Here is a 23,284-nt window from a genome sequence, read left to right as displayed (position 1 = left end):
TATTTTATATGCAATGTTAAAATGTTTTCTATGCTTAGCTTAACTTGATATAATATATTATATGAAAGGGTAAAAATAATTACTCTTTTCAAATTTGGGATTTGAGAAATTTTTTTTTTTATATATTATATAGTATATATTATTTCTCTTTTGATTACGTAGATGTCATTGTTTAAACCACAGAATAGATTAATAAGATAGAAAACCAGTCGTCATGGTCACTGACATCAGTTTATAACGCCATATAACGGAAGAAATAGAAAGTCCGCATACATAATGTTTTCAAATATTACAAATATTGAATGTGCGTTTTGCTTACGTGACAATCAATAATGCATATTATGATACAGATGCGACTATTGAAAATAACATATCTACTGTAGAAAGGAAAAAGGACGTAACCCTCAGTTTTTTTAAAAATAGGTTTTATTGGATGTATGCTGCAAATGCCGGTTTATTATATAAATTTAGCAGGCAATTTAAAAAAAAAAAAGAAGAAAGAAATACGACTTAACCATTATTTTTATTCGGTTTCGGTTCGGTTTTCTTTATAAAACTACATAATTAATATCAGATTAGGAATATATACAAAACCAAATTATTAATTATCATGCACTTAATGGTTATGTCTATTTTGTATTTTAACTTTGACCGAAAACCATAAAAACGCTTTTGTGCCTTCAGTAAAATTTGATTTATGTAGATTATGTCCGTATTCCTTTTTACAGTCGATTTTATTCTTTAACACGTGTTTAAGATAATCCCATATTTCTTCTACACTCGAGAATTAAACCTTGTTAAAGTCTCATACAGAAGACACGCTTCTTATTATTTTTTGGACCCTGGTTTAAACGTTTACAATTATATAAAATATTTATATTGAAATTAATATGAGAAAACACTAGTAGTATGTGAATTGATTTAAGCATTGTAATACATAAATAGAATAATATATTTTGATGGTTGTCAAAATGACGAAGTGTTCAATGACAGCTACCTTTCTAAATTTCTGATGACGATTATGTAATGTGTGACCAATTATTATAGATACTTGAATGTATATGTATATTAAATAAAATTAAAATTGACGTGATAATGTATAAAAAGTGTACAAAATCATTTAAAATATATTATATAATTGAATTGATTGATTTAAATATATGAAAACTAGTAGATTATTACATTGTAATATTGAAACATCTTCATTAGAACAGTGTAACGTTGGCAACACTATATAACTAAATCTAACCTAACCTGACATATCGTCTCTGTTCTGGCAGAACACACTAACTGGAGAATACTGGTTTTGAGTAATTTGACTTTGAAGTTGTTAAAATGTTTGAAATGGGCTATCATGTGAGTTTATTAAGTAATCGTAAAAACGATGACTTTAAAAGAAAGACTGTTTATTTATTAAGAAGATTTCCAGATGGTAAAGTTTGAAATAAGGAACATTTTGGTATAACTAACTCAATATGTCATTTTTTCGAATTAGTGTCTTCTGCCAGAACAGTGACGATATTATACAATCATTGTTTGATGTTGTAATGTTAGGTCAGGTTATATTTTAATAATCGTATTGGATTTGCCAACAATACAGATTAATGTCAGTGTATCTGAACCCCAGAGGTAAAATGTCGTTTCTAACAATTTTAGGTAAATCAATTTATATTTTCCATTTCTATTGAATGGTATTTTAAATCTATTCATAATAAAAAAGATAGTGAGCTATACAGTCGTTTTTAGCACACCAGCTTTGGTGACTGAACGTATTTGATAACAGTTTCATCGTATCAGATAACAATTTTCACGCACATACACACATCTTCTAACGACTAATTCAATGATGTTTTCGATATATATAAACCTAGCATTAAGAACAATTTTTAGGCTACCAGTTTGACAAGCCTTACTATTTAATAAACTATTTCTTTTATTCAACGAATAAGACACAAGATTTGAGAATGTAACATTCTATTTATAACGAATATACATAATTTAATAACATCTCATGCACATGCATACTAGAAAAAGTCATTTTGTAGAAAAATATATGACACCCGATGAGACTTGAACATGTATCTGCTGGATTCGCGGCAATATGCTTTTCCAATTGAGCTACAGGCATCTTACTAAATTACGACAATTTAAACTAGCAGTTGTTACGTGAAATGCTTATCGAATTGCCTTACTATTTGTTACTGTCGTCAAGTTGCTATATCACAGGAAATTTTATATGTAGGAAATCTATATTTTTGCTTTTAAAATGCGTTTCAACACGAAAAGGAACTTTTAAATATATTATTATACAAGATTTACCTACCATTAAAAGTATAAGAAACAAGTGTTATGATGGAACAATAGCCGCAATCTAGGGGTATTCAGATAATTTCAATTACAAATACAATGAATCCATTTATTGATCTAAAATATAGTACACAATTTTATCTAAATAACAATGTTGAAAATTGAGTAAAGGCTATTTTATGACGTCATAACTACTGCCTGTCCTATGTTTGGTGGCCGCTGATTCACGAGATTATCCCACAATTTTACAATGCAGTAAAATCTTCAAACGATATTAGTATTATATGAATATGTTATTAAACTGGACTGAACAAGATAAGAAATATACCTACAAATAAGCGAATGACAGAATAAAATAACGGAACAATATAATTTTTTGCGTCTACCTACTGATAGTTTCTGCGAGTACGACACTTTACCACTGGAGCTTCAGATATTAGTTACATTAATAATATGTAACGAGCTACCATAAGACATTCAATTACATATTATTAGAATGAATGTGGAATGAAATAATATGTAATTTGATAATGAAGTAATAAACAAATATCATTCACGATCAGAGAGAAAAAAAATACATCAAGAGTCATGTCATGCAGAGTGAAAGAGTAAAAGAGATTGGTAATTTGATAAATATATATTTGAAATTTAAATTTCTTTTATGTTACATATATTTTTAAATCACAAAATGGAATATGAACATCACAATAATTAATAATATGTAATTATTACTCAGTAATGGTTTTAAAACTAGTCAACAGTAAAAAAAATGAATAGTTTTTTTTCCTAATATTTACAAACTAAGCTTAGTGCATAAAACTAAAAGTATAAAAACTAATAATTGCCCTGTATTTAGTCAACAAATATTAACATAATTGAAAGACAGTTATAAAATGTTAACCAACATTTTATTGTTTTAACAATTTTACTGTCAATCAAAATTTTTAATAACAATTCAATTCAATTTGGTAGACTTTATATAAATCGAGTCGTTCAACCACAATGTCACAGATTTCCACCGCATTAGTTTTTAGAAACTTTTAGTCGAGTCTAAAATCGGATGTGGATCTTGGCCGCCTCACAAAGAGGTTTCTCGACAGATTCTTTTTACGAGAAATAGATCTCAGCCACTTTGCTCAAACTATTAAGTCTGTGCTGTGGATCTAAAGACACATTGAAAGACAAAATGTGACCCACAATGTCATTGTCAGCGCTGTATATGTCAAATTATTTCAATAACCGAAACTTTGTACGTATCAGTGGCGAAGGGTGGAGGTAGGCTGTTAAGATCCACCATAATTAGTGCACACTAAACTTTTGTCAGTTATACGTATTTGTTTTCATTGAAATAAGACTACAATAATTTACAGATGATGTTGGTTAGTTTTTAACACCATCTGTAAATTGTAGACTTAATTCAATGAAAACAAATACGTATGATTGACAAAGTTTATTGTCGGATCTTAACAGCCTACCTCCACCCTTCGCCACTGGTACGCATTATTATTAATATCGCTATAATATTGCCGGGTTCGAATTCCACAGTTGACAAAAATCGCATGTTATTTTTTTGATGCATATTTTAAATACAGCAAGAACTTAATGGGTTGGTCGTATGACTAACACCGACTCCTTGTAAACAAAGTTTTCTAATATAACAGCTGCTCTATGGATGCCTAAATATTCTTTACTCCTACTTTTATCACAAGTAAGAAAATTATTTACAATATCAAAATTCAACCACTGTTGAAATCCTTCACTTTGCAAATGAAAGTATGGAAAATGTGACATTGATCCTGAATGACTACAAAATATATAGTTGTCAATTATAAATTAATAAATATTGTATGGAAAACAGCCCAACCACAATTTTGAAACATTAAACATGAAAATTAGCTACCGTTAACTTCAAAAACCTATTACAATAATTCATTCATTTATAGGTTTGCTACCGTGAATTAATAAATAAATATTAATGGCTTGGTTATGCTTAGAATATTAAAATTATTAGCATGTAACGTAAAAACAAAATATTTTAAACAGTCAATATTATAGACTTATTCAAAAACTGTAAATTAAATATAATATACAGATACTGTTACGTAAGAAACTATTACAGTAGCAATTTTTTGACACCGTTAATCAATAATGTTTTATAACGATATTGACAACATAAAACCGATTTTTTGTGACATATGAAATAAATATCGCTTTGTAAACAATGGAGAATTCTATAAATATTGCAAGCAGATATCCGTGTATGGCGTGAATATGTTGAAAGTCTAAAAACATGAATTCTCAGGGCAGCTATTTGTACATTTGGCTTTCTGTGGTAAATCAGATTATATGTTTTGGATGTTTGCAAATTCTCAACAAACTAAAATTTAAAAACATTCCTGATTTACCACAAAAAATCAACCTTACAAATAGCTGCCCTGAGATTTGATGTTTTTAGACTTATCAACATATTCACGCCATACACGGATATAGCACCGAGTGTTAAAATCAGCTATTACTTTACGTGATAGTATATAATTATATATCTCAAGGTTAATTTACTAAACCAAAAGGGCGGAAGAGACATCTTCGAGTAAATGTATTATTTATGGAGTTAAGTTATTTACAACAGTGTTTCCCAAGCACTAGTCCGCAGACATTTTCTATCGGTACAAATAACTTAATATAAATAATGAAACTAAATGTTGTTTTCTTAAATTTCAAAGGTTCTAATTATTAATCAGTTTACGATTATTTCAATAAATAATAGAATTTTCATGTTATATTTTTCATATATATGTGTTAAAACTAATAAACAAAATTCTATCTAAATAATTCCTGCATTAGCTGTCTGCAAATTATTTTTCCTCTATTCACCATTCTGCAGGTGTAAAAAGGTTGAGAAACACTGGTTTAGAATGTCAACGTCCCTAAAATGCATCAATAATTGTGATTTTGTATAAAGTTACAAATTGTCACTTACGCCCATTTGGCTTAGCAAATTTATGGATTTTAATAATTGGCATGACATCCAAATTTTCAAAAGCTTCAAACAAATTCAACATATTCGATACATCCCAATGCAATATGGCTATTAGAATCAAAATTGTGACACGGTGGATAGGACTTTTTAGCCAAAGAACACATTATGTAGGTAACCATACAAAAGATTGTTCTATCCAGGGTATAATAGAAACAAATTTAATCAAAAATATATATTTTATAGTGTCCGTTAACAAGTTTTCATCTACTGTGAGTTTTGCGAAATAATTTCTTACGAAGCAGTGATAGTCAATAGATACATGGTAACTTATAAATATTTTTACAATGACATTCTAAATAGACTGTCAATACAATGAAATTAATATTAAGACAATATTGTGGAAGCATTAATAAAATTTCTCAAAGAATTGAAGCATTAATATATGGAAAATGTTTCAAATCTAATAAGAAACCGAGAGACTACAGAGTGATTGCAAAGAAGATACTCTTTTTACAATGGTTTAGTTTCAATATGTTTAAACGTCATGTTTACTGCAGAAAATTAAAAAAAAAAAATACAAGAATAATACGTTTTGCACATACTGTGTTTCTACATAGTGCACAGTCAGTATAAAATAACAAATACTTAGGTGATAGAAAATTAAAAAATACTTAAAAATTTATTACAAAATTTAATATGCTGCCAAATGAACGCTCTCGGGCCAGCAGTAAGTACTTACGGCTAGTGCAATGTGTTGTAAATTAAATATACTTGAAATGGATTACAGTAGGAATTTAGATTATTTATTATATCGATGAATTAGTCCAGAAAGTCATCAATCAAATGCAGACCTATCATAAGCAGTTGTCCATATATAATGTCACATGTTATTCGAGGGGAGGGGGTTGTACAAAATTTTACATCACAAAACCAACTAAATATAAACTCATTTTTTTTCCTAGAATCAAAGGCACTGAAATCGATATCTTTTAATGAATGGGGGGGGGGGGTGCAAAAATGTGATTTGGACAGGGAGGTAAAAGTACTGAAGACTGTGTGACGTCATTTATAGATGACCCCAAAGTGACATTTTATATATTTTATATTACAAAGAATTCTTTGAAAGAGTCAACTTCAATTACCCATATTGTGAATTTTTTTTTTACCATGTGTCCGATCCTAAGAAGATATGTTAATACGAGAAATGGATGTAAGCCATTTTCTCAACCTACTAGGTCCATACTCTGGTCCAAACACACTAAAAAAAATATGCGAATTTGCCAGACTCATGACTTTTAAGCCGACATGGCAACTGCTCGGCCATCGTGGTCGTATTTTTTGTATACTGTAAGTTTAGAGACGACGAATATAAATAATTGAATTCTACTGTTTCAAAGAACATTTTTGTAAAATATTTCAAATCTGACTTATTACAATAGTTCTGCATAACAGATTGTTGACAGTTGATTTAAATCAATTATTATATGCATGCAATAAGTCCTAACTCAATAATATGCTTTTTGAATAAGACATCTTAATTTTGAAATTGCTTCTATTGCGTTATGCCTTATTGAATGTTTATAATATGAATCCAATTCAAAATTATAATAAAAATGCCTCACATATTTTACAATAATTATTTTCGAATCCTCGAACCGCTTAATTTTTTAATCACACCCCCATGGCACATAGGCCATTTTCTATAATACTATAACATAGACCTAAAAATATTTTTTTTTATCGTCCAATACAAATGGTTATTAGATATTATTAAATTAAATTATGGAAAGTCTAACTTTACCTAAATTCAATGATAAGAATTGATTTTTTATTCTACTGTCATAAGTCTATCTTAACGTAATTGGAATGAAATGTGAAGACTTTGATCAAACGATCATAACATTTTAGAGTAATTAGATATTTCATTACAATATTTATCATCATTACCTATATCAAATATTAAAATATCAATTTAATTAATAGCTCAAACCTTATGTAAAAATATTAGGAGTCATTATTTATGTCTTTAAAGTTAATTACGTATCTTAGAATTTGGTTCCATAACCATGATATCATTTTTTGTAAATTTTTAACACTACTCTTATTATTAAAAATGGACGGTTTCCTATCAAACTTCATAAGGGCACACTGATATAATAAATTCTAACCTAATTATAATGGAATATTCCATATCGTAGCTATATTAAAAATACATATACCGACACAGTGAGTTGACTTCGACACAAACTAAACATAATTAAAGGGATTGAAAGGATATACGAAAGGGTACTTGTTAAGTAGTCCGACACATTTAAATCATTGTAAGAATAACCATTACTGACTCGATCTAACACATGCATACATCTGACCTTTGAGATGTATGGACTATAAAAGCTCATTTTAAAACTAGGAAAAAAACCAAAAACTACCGTAACCTTTTAGTTATGTACTCATTCTTATGATACGTGTTTCAAATGACTATACTATGGTGTGAAAACTGTGTGTCAAATTAAACACACGAAAATTGCACATGTGCACAACTTTGACTTATATATGAGTTATTTACTAATACAGCCATAATCAGGGACGGACTGGCATGGCGTAACACCTAGAGAAATCCCGGCAGGCCGACGAGTCTCAAAAATAAATTTCTAAGCTTAACATTTTTAATGGAAATTGTGAACTACAAAATTTGAAACCGTTTGAATGAGACGATATGCAATAATTCCCGGCTCCCTGCTGTGTTGTGTTTATTATATTTTTATGCCCGAGCCACCTCCAAGCCGTTCAATATTCAGCAATAGAATTCATTCATTTTCATGTTGTCAGTTTGTTTTGAGTTAAAATATGATTTTTTCAATATAACTTACATTAAATTTACGAAATTTAAATATCCCCAGGGTCAAAGTCAACTCACAATATGGTATGTAGCTACATTAATTTATATAATATCATATAATATGTACTATTATTTTTTAAGAGAGTTGTGATGTAGAATTTGTGATTTTTTTAATAGACAAAATAGAAATACTCTAAGTAAAAACTTGCCCATTCAAAAGAATGGTTTTTTTTAAAGATTGTGATTAAGTATAGATCCATGAGTCAAGATATTACAAAGACTTTGGTTTTGGTCCCATAATGTACAATTTTTTATTCAACTCCACACTTATCTTAAGACAAGAGTGATTTTTAAAAAGTTTTGCCTATTGGTGATTCTATAATCATGGTTCCCCAATAGTTTTTGAAGTGTAAAATAAAGTAATTATCCTAGGAAAAAATACAGTCATAATATGTATATTTATTGCTATAAGAACCCTCGCTTAATGTGTTGAAAGACTGAAGCTTGGGAAATGTGACATAATATTACTCTCCGTCAATAGGTTAAAAAATTATCAATGGAGTGCACAGTTAATGTATGAAATTGAGTTACTATACACAGAACGCCTGTCTGCATCATAGGTACCCATATATTATATAAATATTGTACATCCAAATACATAAAAACACGTATGTCAATTTAAATTTTCAAACAATTCGAATCCTTCACATTACACTGAACATATTATAAAACTAGACACATATTGTGCACTGATCTATTAATATTATTATATACTTCAAAAACCCAGAATATTTAATATTTTTTAATCGCTTTATTGTACTAGATGCGTCAGGAAAAAAATAATTAATATGTATGCAATATCCGTATAGGAACACATACGATAAAGAATTGATGTTTAATTTATTTTGCTCTATTATCAGACTACATTATTATGCAGGAAATGATTCGTACTTCGATAAAAATTAGTCATTTTTTTATGTACTATTTTTAAAAATAATTCATATTGTGTCAATGTTACATAATGTTATGTTAATTAAAACAATAAAAAATATAGGGTAGAAACTTAATCAATGACCCTTTAAATGGAAGAAAACTGGTCATATTTATTATTAAATTGTGTATTACATTCTAATTGATGACATATTTGTAATAATATAGAATAGAACAAAAATCTCACACAATTAGAATTGAAATTCAATTTCTACATTATTATTAGAGAGTAAATTGTATTTCGTCATTGTAGTGGGCAACACTATCAGCAAATGATATTTTTCGAGGGTAACACTAAGCGAGGGTTGGCAGAACTCAGTCGGTAAGTCCGTTTAGATCCTCCCTATGGAGTGAAACGGCGGCCTTGGGTCTTGTGAGAGGGGCCCGCTGGCGGGTTTCGAAGAGGGTGCTGTGGTAAGTGGGCGGAGGGGTGACGGGGGCCACGGATGTGCGCCTCCGCCACCGTATCCCGATGGGTCCTCCGCTTCGCCAATTGAAAGAGCTGAGGCACAACAACCAAACCACAAAGCGCACTCGCTACAGATCATGTCGACATAATTGAATCACCCGCAAACGATATCGACACATGATAAATACAATTCAACTCTATTATTTATTCCACGCTTGAACTACGCAGTCAATAACAAAATACACTAATGAGATGAGATGCTGAGGATTGAACAAAGACACGTGTACCGGTGACCATGTTGAGTAAATCAACTTCAAAGTTAAATATGGAATTATAAATTCTACACAACTGTTTTTAACATTCTGTAAAATGAGGTCTTGTTCTCAAATATTCTGTTATGTATTATTAATATTTTTAGTAATTGACTTGTCCTCTAGTCAGGCCAAAATATTCAAATTAAATATGTTTAGTAAATAATAACATTATCACCATATTCAAGAGATATAATCTATTGTTAGGAATAAAATGCTTATAACTTTTCATACAAAGCAGTTATATGTTTGAATCATTTTTAACAAATAAATAAGTGTTCAATGATCTGAAAACGATCCCTAACTCATTTTTTAAATTACAATATGTTACTTGTACTAGTTTAACTCTCAACACCTCACACTAAATTAATATAAATTCTAAAGATACCACTTTAGTGTACACTGTAAATTAATAAAATTATTGTATTATATTTTAAGATTAAATTTTTGTCTGGAATGTATATTCAAAAAAATAATTCATCAATTGATTTAGCATTTACTTTGCATAAGGCATATATTATAGTATAATAATATGTTCTCAACCTTTTTTAGATAGCAATACACCTGCATAATTAGCAATAAAATAACAAAGACAATAAAGAGTTGTTTGATAGAAACTGTGAGATTTCAGTTACATCATTTTTATGACAACAAAATATAAAAGATTTTTCCTCATTTAAGCCTTTTTTTTTACTAAGACAGACCATTTCTTCTATTTTACTTACTAAAAACTAATTACAAGAGTAACATAGAAAATCTCGTGTTCTTCAGAATATTGGATAAAAAAATAAAGTCAAGAAGTAGAATTATAACTTGTATTTAGTACATAATAACACTGTGTATATTTTGACATAATATACCTACAACAAAAAGCAGTTTTTTGGTGGAATTTATATATTTAAAAAAAAAATTGGCAGCAGCTACCAAATCTAAAAAACAAGCTGCCATATTTTCAAAAATATTCCCACAGACTGCGCGAAAGATTTAACTCAAAAACAGTGTACCTACTAACTGCTGTTCACAGCTGTGCTAGCGGGTAAAACGTGTCGCAGGTTATTGAATTGTATTTATCAAGATATCTGTTTTATCGTTTGCGAGTGTCCATTGTGTTACTATAGATAATATAATATTCCTATCTAAAACTAGGTCTCTTATAATCTAGTCACACTTTGTTTATGAATATTTGAAACCATTATAGTTAAATCATTATGACTACGGGTGATCAAAAAAAAACCCTAGCGTGATGTTGGTATAAAACAAAATAATAAATAATATTGCCAATCAAAATATTTCAAGGATGATAAATAATTCCCAATCCCTTCTCTCAGATTGCATTAAGAAGCGGTATTAAATTGCACATTTTTGTACGTATTTTCAGCTAGCTACCATCATTACAACGATAGAGAGACGTGCACTAGTGACATTAAAAAAAAATAATAAACTATTTATTATCATGCAAAACAAAACGAGACTTGCACAGTTAAAAATTAAAATAATGAGGAAAAAATGACAATCTACACATATAGCGACAGTCATTGTAATATAGATAAAAATAACATGCATTAAAATATCTAAACTTCTAATTATTTTACAAAGAGTTATTTATATTCACAATTTAAATAATAATAATATAAAAACTATGAATTCAGATTCATAATAAATTGTACTGATTTTTATTAAATGTATTTCTTTTAAAAAAAAACTAGAAGCTTGAACAATTATACAGCTAAAAAAATACAATAAGATAAGATAATTATTTCTCTATTATGAAATGGGTTTATTATAAACTAACATCGTACTTTTTGACTAAAGCTCATTTGTTTTAAGCGCGCATATATTTTATTATTTTAAATCAAAGCTAATTGTGTTAATTCATTAGCCATTAAATATATTAAATATCATTTACGTAGGGATTCATTGCTTTTTACAGTCTAGGGCACTAGCAGAAGCTTGGTAGGAATTACAAAAAAATCTGCTTCTATATTTGAGGTTATTTTCTATAAAATATTTTTGTAATGAAGCAATTTTAGATTATATATTAATTTTATTAAAAAAGTAATATTAGTAAACCCTATTCGCTTTAATTTATATAAAAAAAATTAAGCCTTTATATCGTCACGACAAAGACAAAATCTTTCCTACACTATTTATTATGTTCATATTAATAAACATTACAAACTTGGCCTATTACAAATTAATAAATACTTGAGATTCTGAAAAATTTACGTATGTATATGATTTCTTTCTAATACAATATTACGTTATACATAATATAACCATTAGAAAAAAAATTTACATACATGTAAGTCAGGAAGAATCAAAAGTACAAATTTGTAATAGTTAAAACGTGTAATACATTAGTCTTATATTCAAAATAAATCATCACGAAATGTATCTAAATGATTCCGAATATATCCTTTAAAAATTATTTATAGTAAATACCTATATGTAATTAAAAATGTATAAGTGAAAAGAGTAACTCACGAGTTTCTGTGCTGGTTTGACAAGACCTCTTCAGGATCGGCCTTTCGAATTTCACTTTCCCTTACTGCTTCAGTAAGGCTCTTGAATGCAGAATTGTGAATACTAAACAAACCACAAACATAATTAGTTGATAATACAGTATAACCTTGTTAGTAACAACACTGATAATTCGAAATTCGCCGTAATTCGAAATTTTCGCGAAAAAAAAGTCCCTTGAACATTATTTTCATGTAAAAATATTCAATAAATCGTAATGATGTACGCTATTTCATGAGCTAGTCATTGAAAATTGTGACAGACTTTTTTTAAAACATCATAAATTGCTTATTTTATGAAGGTAGTAAAAATAATCCTGACATTTTATGACCCAATTTGGTAGGCACATCTACGATCGGAAACGAAATTAATAAAAATCAAAAATTTTTATATTTTCCCCCATACATTTCATAATTCGTAATTCGATTTTTTTTTCGATTTTTGGTCCCATGGAATTTGTATTAATGAGGTTTTACTGTATAAATCTAGATCTCTTAAAAGACTCATCTCTCAAAGCAATACTCCCGTAGAAGTGCCGACTGTCTCACCAATCTCATTCTTCAAGAGTAAGCAAGATGCGATGTTGTCGCGATGTGGGGTATTATACCCCGTTCATGTGCATGGATTTACTGCTGACAGAACGTATTATCGCCGCCATAACAAGAAAATGCAAGTTGCAAGATTGCATGCATAAATCAAAAAAGTTCGGAAGTCTCTGATTTTTCACGCGACAGTATTATTTGAAATGATTTTTCAAATCCCCTGTTCAATACGAAATTTCACTTATCGCGATCGTGTCCAAAACGTATCCTCCGCGATCAACGGGGTTTACCTGTACGTTTGTGGCAAGGGGTGGAGGTAGGCTGTTAAGATCCGACATAAATAGTGCACACTAAACTTTATCAGTCATACTTATGTTAATTTTCATTGGACTAATAATACAAATTGCAGATAGTGTTGGTTAGTTATTAAAATTCAGCTAACCCCTGCGTAAACCATGCTATAATAGATAACAGTCTAATTATAATATAATAATTATATATATTATATAAAAATGTTCGTCGTAAATAAAATATCTAAAATTATACCATTAAAGTATCATACATAATTTTCAATATTTTATAGATATGTAGAAGAATATTTTTTATCTATTATGGTTCGGTTAACGAAGGTGAGCACTATTTTTGTCGAATCGCCCATAGCATACCTAAACTATTATGGTTTGGTTCGTTTAGGCATGGTTTAATTGAATTTAAAAAACTAACCCGCACCATCTGCAATTTGCATTAGTTCAATATAAGTATGACTGACAAAGTTTAGTATACACTATATATGTCGGAACTTAACAGCCTACCTCCACCCTTCACCACTTCTGTACGTAGAATACACCATAAATGGCGACGTGTAAATAAACATAGTAATAAAATTACATTCACTGAAATTCCTGTGATTGTCTATATATCCATTGTTTGGCTTCTGGGTACAAACATCTCGATGTATTTCATTTCGGTAGTGCTCAAGGTTTTGGAGAGGTTCACAAAAAACATCGGAGAAAAGAAGCGGACACAGCGGGGGGCAAGGTAAAATAAATTCACAGGATAGGTGCTGGTGAGGATGGATAGGGATATGAAACAAACAACAAAAAAAGATATTATGATAATATATTGCTATGGGTTGTAGTGCGTCTTCCATCAATATTGCCAATTCGAGTATCTTGGCAAATAGATTAATTACGAATTATGTATAAACTATGTTTAAAAAAAAAAATGTAGAAAATGGCTTACACTTTAACTGCGATGTCCGGAATAATAATTGCAAGCGGAATAAGGAAAAGCCCCATCCAGAAAACAGGTGAAGAAAACAACATGGCGTCCATTCCAAGCATCACAGCACCCAGACCAAACACTGGCCAGAAGTGACTGAAATTTAAAAAAATCATATTTATAAAATTGATAGATGTAATTGGCAGTGTTTCAAAGTTATTACAAAATTTTAAATAAACAACATGAATACAATAGAACCTCGATATAACGGACAAATGCGGGTGAGGGGGTGTCCGTTATATAAAAACACAAACAAAATCTTGTTTATTTGTCTTTGGATGATAATATATCCAGAAACACCCGTTGTGGAATGACGTTAATGTTTAATGTGGATGCACTTGCTTTCGGTAATCCTGCTTGGAAAAATGAATAAAGTGTTGTTTGCACTTTTTACTCTCTAAAATTACGAAAATGCGTGTAATATAGTTGAATTTCATTATCTGACGAAGAGACAATAATATTATTAGATTGTCGAGATGTGATCTTATCACTGATAACTTTGCTTTTGGGAGTGTTGTTTCTTCTTCCTCGCTATCTTCACTTCCATACACATTTTCCAAGATCATAACTTCATCTGCTACTTCACTTTCAGTCATGACGTGATACGGAGGGTCTACTCATTCATTTACTTTTAACCATTATAAACTTATTAAATGGAGTAATAAATGCATCTATTCACTTATAGTAAACAAATTAAACTGCTGGGCAATTGTGTGAATTAGCGGTCAGTCAGCGTTGCAAAAGTCAGTGATATGTTCAGTCTGCGAGCAGTACGGCATTATGGCTCGAATTCTAGTGCGAGAGGCATGGCTCTCACAAGGGGGGGGGGGCTGACAGGGCTCTAGCCTTTGTGCCCGGGCTCAGGAGAGGCCCGGCGAGGCTAGTCGACCAGATAAGTGAGATAAACACATATCACAAATTTGCTTTAACAGTAAAAAAAGGCGCCTGCGGTGCTATTTTCCTTCAATAATATTATTATTTTAAATTATTTAGTTGTACGATACAATTTTTAATTGTGTATCAATACTCGATCTCAAACAGTGACTCTTGGATTTAAACACGTATAACATTAACGGGATATTTTTAACAATTTTCACATTTGACCGGATATTTTGTCCATTATATCGAGGTTCTACTGTATGTATATCCTACACAAGGTTATCCAGCTCGTGGTATGAATTTCACTGTCCTGCCATTTGTTACCTGTGAAATATTTCCCGCATATTTCATATTGCAAGTCTACAAAACACAATGGATCGTTTCTTCACCGCATACATTAAAATCGTACAACCATCATACTATGAAAATGGCAAATCTTCGATGGTCATATTGCAAAATCGTGAGAATTTGGTATAAAACATCAACCGACTGAAGACTGTAATCGCAAGCTGATTGAAACATTTGAAGAAACTGGTAGTGTTTTGGATCGCCTGACAATTGTATATAACCTAAATTTGTCATATAAATTGTCATATCATATAAATTGAATTGAAAAAATAAATTGAACAAGTTTCCCTACTAAGATAAATTCTGTATGAGGCATTATCTTACCTGTAAATGGCAACGAATATAAACCACATGGCGAGAGAGCCCCAAATGGCAACGTGTGTCAACCACGTCCACGAATTCGTCACGAGACCGGCTTTGAAGCAAACTGTCATCACGACATACTAAAAAGGAAAAAAAAAACATGTTAATACATTTTAAGGTTATGTTACAGGTATTTCAGATTGATTAGGAGACATCTTACCGTGTAAACAAAATTTCCCATTACTAAATAGCCGCCGTCCCTGCCGTGCCCCCAGACAATGTCGTGTTGCGCGGCGTACATGGGCAGCCAGAAGAGGAATACGGAATGAATGAGGGCATTGAAAACCCATATCCAGAAAACTCGGACGTTGAACAAGACACCCCTTTGTGACGACGCATACAGACCAGGATGCTGAAAAGAGAAGAAGAATTGTGATTGAAATATTTATTGAATCCATATAGTTTTAAATGTAACTAAAAAATATTTTCAACTTTTTATATTGCAACACTTAATTGAAGCGAATCCTCAAAGCTTTTAATGTGGTTGAATTGATAGCCACAGAAAAAAATTATATTGTTTACATCGGCGAATTAAAAGATATATAGCTGCCATCTTTGGCGTTTCATTATTATGTTCATATGACATATTATTCAATTCATTTGTGTTTGCTCATCTAGTTTCCACATAATATTGATTTAGTATATTTGGCTACCTATCTATATTGTACAATACTTGACACGGTCCATCAGATCACAAGCAATTATGGTTACTTACTATTACTATTGTTTTATAATATGAATGCTTTGGTTCCAGTACAAGTCAAATATGTTTCATTTTCTAGATGGTCATGTATGTAGTAATTAGTAAACAAATACCATTCATTCATAACAAATTTAAGTTTCAAGGTTTATCTGTCTGTTATTTGCAGATAATTTTTGCATTAGCATTGCTAACCTTTCTTCACGATAGAAAAGGGTTTTCACTAATAACTATACATAACTGGATACCATATCGTCTCTGTTCTAACAGAACACACTAACTGGAGAATACTAGTTTTGAGTAATTTGACTTTGAAGTTGTTAAAATGTTTGAAATGGTCTATCATGTGAGTTTATTAAGTAGGTAATCATAAAAAGGATGACTTTAAAATAAAGACTGTTTATTTATTAAGAAGGTTTCCAGACGGTAAAGTTTGAAATAAGGAACATTTTGGTATAACTAACTCAATGTCATTTTTTCGAATTAGTGACTTCTGCCAGAACAGTGACGATATAATATTAGTATGACTCATATTAGTGTGCTATATTTAGGATCCATCTTGTATCTTGCAGAGATTAATATGTATCTAACTCGAGATGTTTTTTTAAACTATGGCACAGTCACCCCCATTAAGTTGTACAATACAGAAAACACAGAATGTAGAAGAAATTCTTGAAAATAATAATAATGACTTATCACAAACCTTTAACATTGTCTCAGCTGAACACACTTTGTCAAATATACCCATGGCAAACGGTGGCATAGCGGTGAATGCAACATTGTACAAACCAATAGTCCATCTCTCGAATAAGATTTGACCAGACCTGCGAGAAACACACAATCAATTAATCTTCCCAACTTTACAACAGTTTTATACAAAGTTTTGTCATTTCACGGCGCCCTAAAAAAGAGTCTATTGTTCACCACTCAGTTCCTCAAATTTTGGAATCAAACTAGATACAACAACCCTCATTTCTCATTTAACATTCCGCTTTAAGTGATATTTGATTTTTATTACAGCTGACGCCAAAAACCTAGCTACGCAAAGGTAAGTCGTCGCAATTGGATCCAAGATTCGCTGAGCCAACTCCATATTGAATAAGTGTCTGCAATCTATCATAACATCCAGTTGTAGAATGATCATCATCTGTACAGACCAAAGACTTTGGACTATAAATAGAAGGAGCTTTATATGTTATTTCCTGGTATGGCATTTGAAATTATTTAGCGTATGAAGCATGGTTAATTTGGTAAACTCCACAAATATTAACATTATTGGGATTCTGATTTTCTGACACCATTTTTTTGTTCATTTTGATTACTTACACGACTGCAGTTATAAATGGTTTTACAAAATTTTTGATGATTTTTCAACTAAATAATAATGCCAAAGTGTAGAATTATTAGCTACTTCATGCTATTCATCATGACAGATTGTATTTTACACGCCCTGTAAATTGGCAAATAAATGTCATAGCAATAGTGTGAAGTTCTTTCCAAATAAACCTGCAATGCGAAGTCGCCGTTAGCCAATTCAATCAGTTGACCAGTGGTCCTTTTTTTGCTTAAATTTCATACATTTAGTCTCTATCTCTATAGAAGAAGGCTTTCTTTGGAACAACTTGGATATACACATTTTGTTCAATCACAAATGTATCAAAGAAGTTTTGTGCCTCTGTAGAAGACAGTAAATGAAGTCATATCGTATTTGCACTTCATGCATAATGTCTGCGATAAAGGAAGAGCAGTATTTTACGTAAAACAAAACAGACACCGATCATGCATCATCATAGTATTGAATTTAGATTCCATGGAATTGTTAAAAATGCGGACATTCTGTGGTGCCCCTTCGAATTTATCGTGGCCTTAGAAAACCTCTGTTCTGGAAGACAAGTTCTGCAAAGAATGAAGAAAGTGTAAAAGTGTAGAACTTACCATCCTGAATAGATGGCGAACCACAGTTCAATGACGTATAAACAAATGTTCTTGTAGAAGCTGTACAGTATCAATTTACACATCCGGCTGTAGTTCCAAGCCCCGTGGACTAAGAGGAGTCTTAACAAGAATCGGAACTGAAATAAAACACAAATTATATCAATGAGTAATAATATTGAACCAAAGAGCCTATAATGTTATACCCACTGAACTTTTAGTATTAACGCACAGATGGCATTTCTGGAATGTTTGTAGGTACTGCATATCGTCGTTGAAACTAGAAAATTGTGTAACTCCGTTTTAATCGAAAATTGACTTTGAATGCCATCTAGTGGCCGTTGATAATATCTATCCGTCTTGCAAATTTTGTAATTCCAGAAAAATTGTATCATTGTTAAATCATGGATGATTTCATTCCAAAACCATACATTTGTATAGGAAACCATAATGTTTTTTGTCTCTCCTGTAAAGTAGTGTTTTTGGAGTTACACAATTTTCTAGTTTCAACGACGATATAGATTTTGATCCAATACAAAACTATGAAACCTTACAATATTGCAGTAAAACCTTGTTAATTCGAAATCGACTGGACTTCGCCATAAATAGATTTTATTTTCTAAACATTTCTAATATTGAAATCTTAAAATATGCTATACCTGAGCTATACTATAATCTGAAGCGCAGACAGCTTGAAGGCCTTCCACTCCCGAAATCCCTACTCCAACGGCAGCTCGCTGAATCATGGCAACGTCATTCGCACCATCGCCTATTGCCAACGATACCGACTTTGTATGCTGGGATACTTGTTCCACTACCTGACATACAAAATAAATTAATTAGTATTAATACACCACTGGTTTGAATAATATAATGAATGATAAAACAGTCCAAGTCAGGCTACATATTTTTATTTGTGGTTAGTGTGATACTACATTATAATTTGTACTTCGCAAATGATGGAGAAATTGGAATCTGGATTGAAGGCATAATACGGTAGAGAAATAAGTATAGACATATTATGTACCAGTCAAATTACTCTAGATATTTTAATGACAATAAAATTAATATTGACAGATAAATATTATAATGTAAACTGTTCTTTTATGTGATTGTTCATGTAAATATTCTAAACAATGATGATAAATTGTACAAGCAACTTAATTATCTTAGTGCATTCCTGTTTGCTACAAATGAATCTGTAATGCAAATGGAAGCATCATTAGCCTGAGTAACCTGTTTTGCAATTTCACTTTTACATATTTCGATGACTCCATAAAAGCCTTTCTCCAAATTATTTGATAAATTACCATTTTCCATGCGAGTAGGTACTCAACTGTATTTTTTCCGGCCAGAGGCCTGATACTTTTTGAACATACCTTGCACATTATAGTAGACATTTAGTGATAAAAATCATTCAATAACCATATTATAAATAGCAAATGTGACCATGGTGTCTTAATTTTTAGATTTGGATGAATGTATATTGTATTTTGGCTTACCTCAGCTTTTTGAATCGGCGATACTCTACAACAAATAGCAACTTTACAGGAAATACAGAGATCTAAAAAATCTGTCCGTAAATCACAGCTAAGAGCGTATTTAAGCGTTTTGCCATCGATAATGAGTGCTACGTCATTCGCTTTTTTTAGATTCTCACCAAAATCTGCATTGTGTCTTAAAATTGTTTCTCTTGTGTTCTAAAAAAAAAGGAAACATATGTTAATAATTAGTAAACCTTTGCACATCACAGAACATTGCACCTTCACACACACATAGACCTAGTTTGTGAGAAAAGTATACAAAGATATTATTTTTTATCAGAGTTTACACGTTTTTGAAAGAAATGGAATGTAATCCTGCGGCACACTAGTGTATCACAGCACATCAATGTCACGGTACGCCAATGTGTCACAGTCAATGACATTATTAATGGACGACGCACTCAATACAGTAGCTAGCAAGTAAATTCGCATGCATAGGTAGACGTCACGCAATTTCCATTATGCGATATCACGCATCGGGAATTTATAGCAATATGACCTTTATTGTAATGGCGTTAGAGCAGTGTTTCTAATGTCAATGTTCATTTGAGCGAACCCGTTCGAACCGAACCATTAGGCAGACCCAACAAAAAGTATCAGGAATTTATAGCAATATCACCTTTATTGTAATGGCGTTAGAACAGATTATGCCATTCGGCAGACCCGACAATAAAGTGAGTGTCATTTTCTTTTCCAGATGATTCGTCCATATTAATGTCATTGGTCACAGTATACCATTTTGTCACGCCACACTGGTTGGAAAGACCTGGTATAGAGAAGAGCTGTAGCAGATATCAATGAATGTTGTCTACTTACATCTAAGCTATCTTCGTTTAATATAATTAATGGCATTCCTTGGACTATAAGTTTGGCAGAATAGCCAATATTAATGGCAGTCTCTTGTTTGTCTCCCGTTAAGATCCAAACATTTATATCAGCCTTTATTAGAGATGCTATGGTTTCAGGTACACCATCCTGAAAACAAAACATAATAAACATTATAAATTAGAACTTATAACGCAGAGCACAGACATCCGAATAATTTCTCGCTCGCACACTTGGATGGTCACACATGGCACCGCCCAATATTGCCCCCACCATAGAACGGAGCAACGTTATCACACAGGAGGCAGAGAACGAATCACCCGTTCACCTACATAAAGGATTGCTTCAGTTATCATTGAGTACAGCTCAGTCTAGTATGTAGCTCGCCTAGTCCAGTACATTAGCCTTGCTTGATTTCTGAAAATGGATACACTATATTCAGTCGCCCTATCAGAGTCAAGTGAATCAAGTGAGCTAGACGATTGACCTGGATACATGATCAGACTCGCCGTAAGAATTAAACTGTACTCGTATTGTATTAATTGTCATACACTTAAATAAACCATACCAACTTCGATAACAGCTTCTCAAAATAAAGAACAAATAAATCTACCCATACCCCACATAAACTAGTATAATAATAAAAGAAAAATATTATAAATCTCAATTGTAATAATATGTTTGTAACAGTACAAAGTTATGCAGATTGTTTACCTGTAATTTATCTTCAATGGCAGTTGCTCCGAGTAATTTTAAATTATTTTCTATTAATTTTGCTGCTTCTTCTATTTTTTGTTCTCTATAATTCATCGACGTTCGAGCTTTATGGTATGTATGTTTCCATTCCTATTGTGTACAAAACCACAGATTAGATACATACATACTACTTTAAATAGAGATTACGGAAAATACTCGCAAATGTAAAATAAGTGTATCTTGAATATACATAATTTGAAAATGTCTCATGCATATACACACTAGAATTTTTTTTTACTAATAGTTGTTACATGAAATGCTTATCGAATTGCGTTATAATGTTGGCTATGTTTTCAAATTATGTATATTCAATATATAGAATGATACATTCTCAAATCTTGTGTCTGATGAAGAATATGCGTCTAATTGAGGGTATTAATTTCAAAGTCGGTAATCATAATTTTTACTTTTTTGATATTTTTCTCGATTCTGAGTCTGCAAGTACTTTTGCATCATATGTAGGTACATTCATAAAATATTATATCCAGCTCTACGTGTCAGCAAAATATGATTCAACCACAGGTTGATTGCGAAGTCATTTATATTTATAAACTGCCATTTTTTAATATTTCACCACTAACTTTAAACATTATTTCTTTATTAATTTTAATGACGTTAAGGACATTTTCTTGACAGAATTGTCTACTTTTATGTTTGCAAAAAGAAAATATTCAATTTGCTGTCTTAAATATGCTTGACGGTTTTTACAATTTGAAACTAACAGCCTCAAATGAGATTTTAAAAAAAACCCGTACTTTTCGCTTCCTTTCCACTTCGAAGATGTTGATGACACAAAAGCATGACCTGCACCAAAAAGTTGATAAATATGATGTGCTCTCGCACTAATTGGTCAATAGCATGATTTCAATTATTGTACACCAAGCTAGCGATTAAAAATATTTAATTCAAAATAATTATATGTATAGACTCAGGAAAATGTACCATTACCATGATATTTGAACTGGAAATGGATAAATTGGTAATACTGATAAAATGATTGTGCATCACTGATTAAAGATAATAAATAAAGAAGCATAGTTACTTCATAAAATTGTATAGGTACATCGGCGACTGCGCAACACAAGGTTCTAAGTCCTTCAGTGGCAAATTGTTCTAAGTGAATAAGCGTTTGGTCTGCATACTTATGTCCCTGCGTGCTTAACCTTTCGTATATAACAGTGTCAGCCCCCTTGCAGAAAAGCTTTATCTCTCCTGTAATATAAAGAACACGATCTTTACAATAAAACCTTATTTATATAGACAGCCTAAATATATGAAAGTAAACCTGAAAGTAGACCCCGTTTCACATACTGTGAATTTTATTGACTGCTGTTTTCACATTATACTGAACCGACACAGAAAAACCCAATTCAGCGTAACCTAATCTAACCTTATCTTGAGTACTTTCATCTTAATCATTATGGATAATTGAAGCTTTACTGTGGATCATATTTATACAAATACGTGTGGGTGGTCAATATCGTAATTGTATTGTCTGCACAGAGCTCCGAGAGCCCATCTCTCTTTTCCTAGTACATATTGGGCAGTCATTAATAACATGCTACACTGTTTCAAGAGGTGTTGCCATCACATGGACAACAGTCATCATCATTCAAAAAATGTGGTGGGTTAAGATTATGGCAAAATAAGTTAGAATGATATAATATGACAGGCTGAATCCGGAGCCTCAAGAGTAGTGATGAATTCTGTCTACAAACGTAGCGTGCAGTTGCTTTAGTGTTACTGGCACACTAAATG

The 23,284-nt window shown here is 31.3% G+C and overlaps 1 protein-coding gene across 5 annotated transcripts in view; it reads right to left on the bottom strand.

Annotated features, from left to right (window-relative positions):
- Positions 1-23,284, bottom strand: part of ATP8A (ATPase phospholipid transporting 8A1) — a 213,671-nt gene that overhangs the window by 7,755 nt on the left and 182,632 nt on the right. For 4 of the 5 annotated variants that reach the window (XM_085959249.1, XM_085959246.1, XM_085959247.1 and 1 more), the window contains exons 11-21: positions 22,569-22,738; positions 21,485-21,616; positions 20,762-20,920; positions 19,904-20,101; positions 19,061-19,219; positions 18,405-18,541; positions 17,173-17,293; positions 15,930-16,121; positions 15,731-15,849; positions 14,141-14,275; positions 12,321-12,422 (exon numbers count right to left, since the gene is read on the bottom strand). In XM_085959249.1, coding sequence (XP_085815375.1) covers positions 12,321-12,422; positions 14,141-14,275; positions 15,731-15,849; positions 15,930-16,121; positions 17,173-17,293; positions 18,405-18,541; positions 19,061-19,219; positions 19,904-20,101; positions 20,762-20,920; positions 21,485-21,616; positions 22,569-22,738 — 1,624 coding nt within the window. Of the gene's footprint in view, positions 1-9,304; positions 9,619-12,320; positions 12,423-14,140; positions 14,276-15,730; positions 15,850-15,929; positions 16,122-17,172; positions 17,294-18,404; positions 18,542-19,060; positions 19,220-19,903; positions 20,102-20,761; positions 20,921-21,484; positions 21,617-22,568; positions 22,739-23,284 lie in introns of those variants that run through there. The other variant, XM_085959248.1, reaches the window with a different exon arrangement.

This window comes from Rhyacophila brunnea, unplaced genomic scaffold (assembly GCF_057557595.1).
Source record: "Rhyacophila brunnea isolate RB1 unplaced genomic scaffold, BYU_Rbru_1.0 scaffold_8, whole genome shotgun sequence".
NCBI classification, from domain to species: domain Eukaryota; kingdom Metazoa; phylum Arthropoda; class Insecta; order Trichoptera; family Rhyacophilidae; genus Rhyacophila; species Rhyacophila brunnea.
The sequence above is the reverse complement of the archived record's forward strand: the minus strand, read 5'-3'. Positions and strand labels throughout refer to the sequence as shown.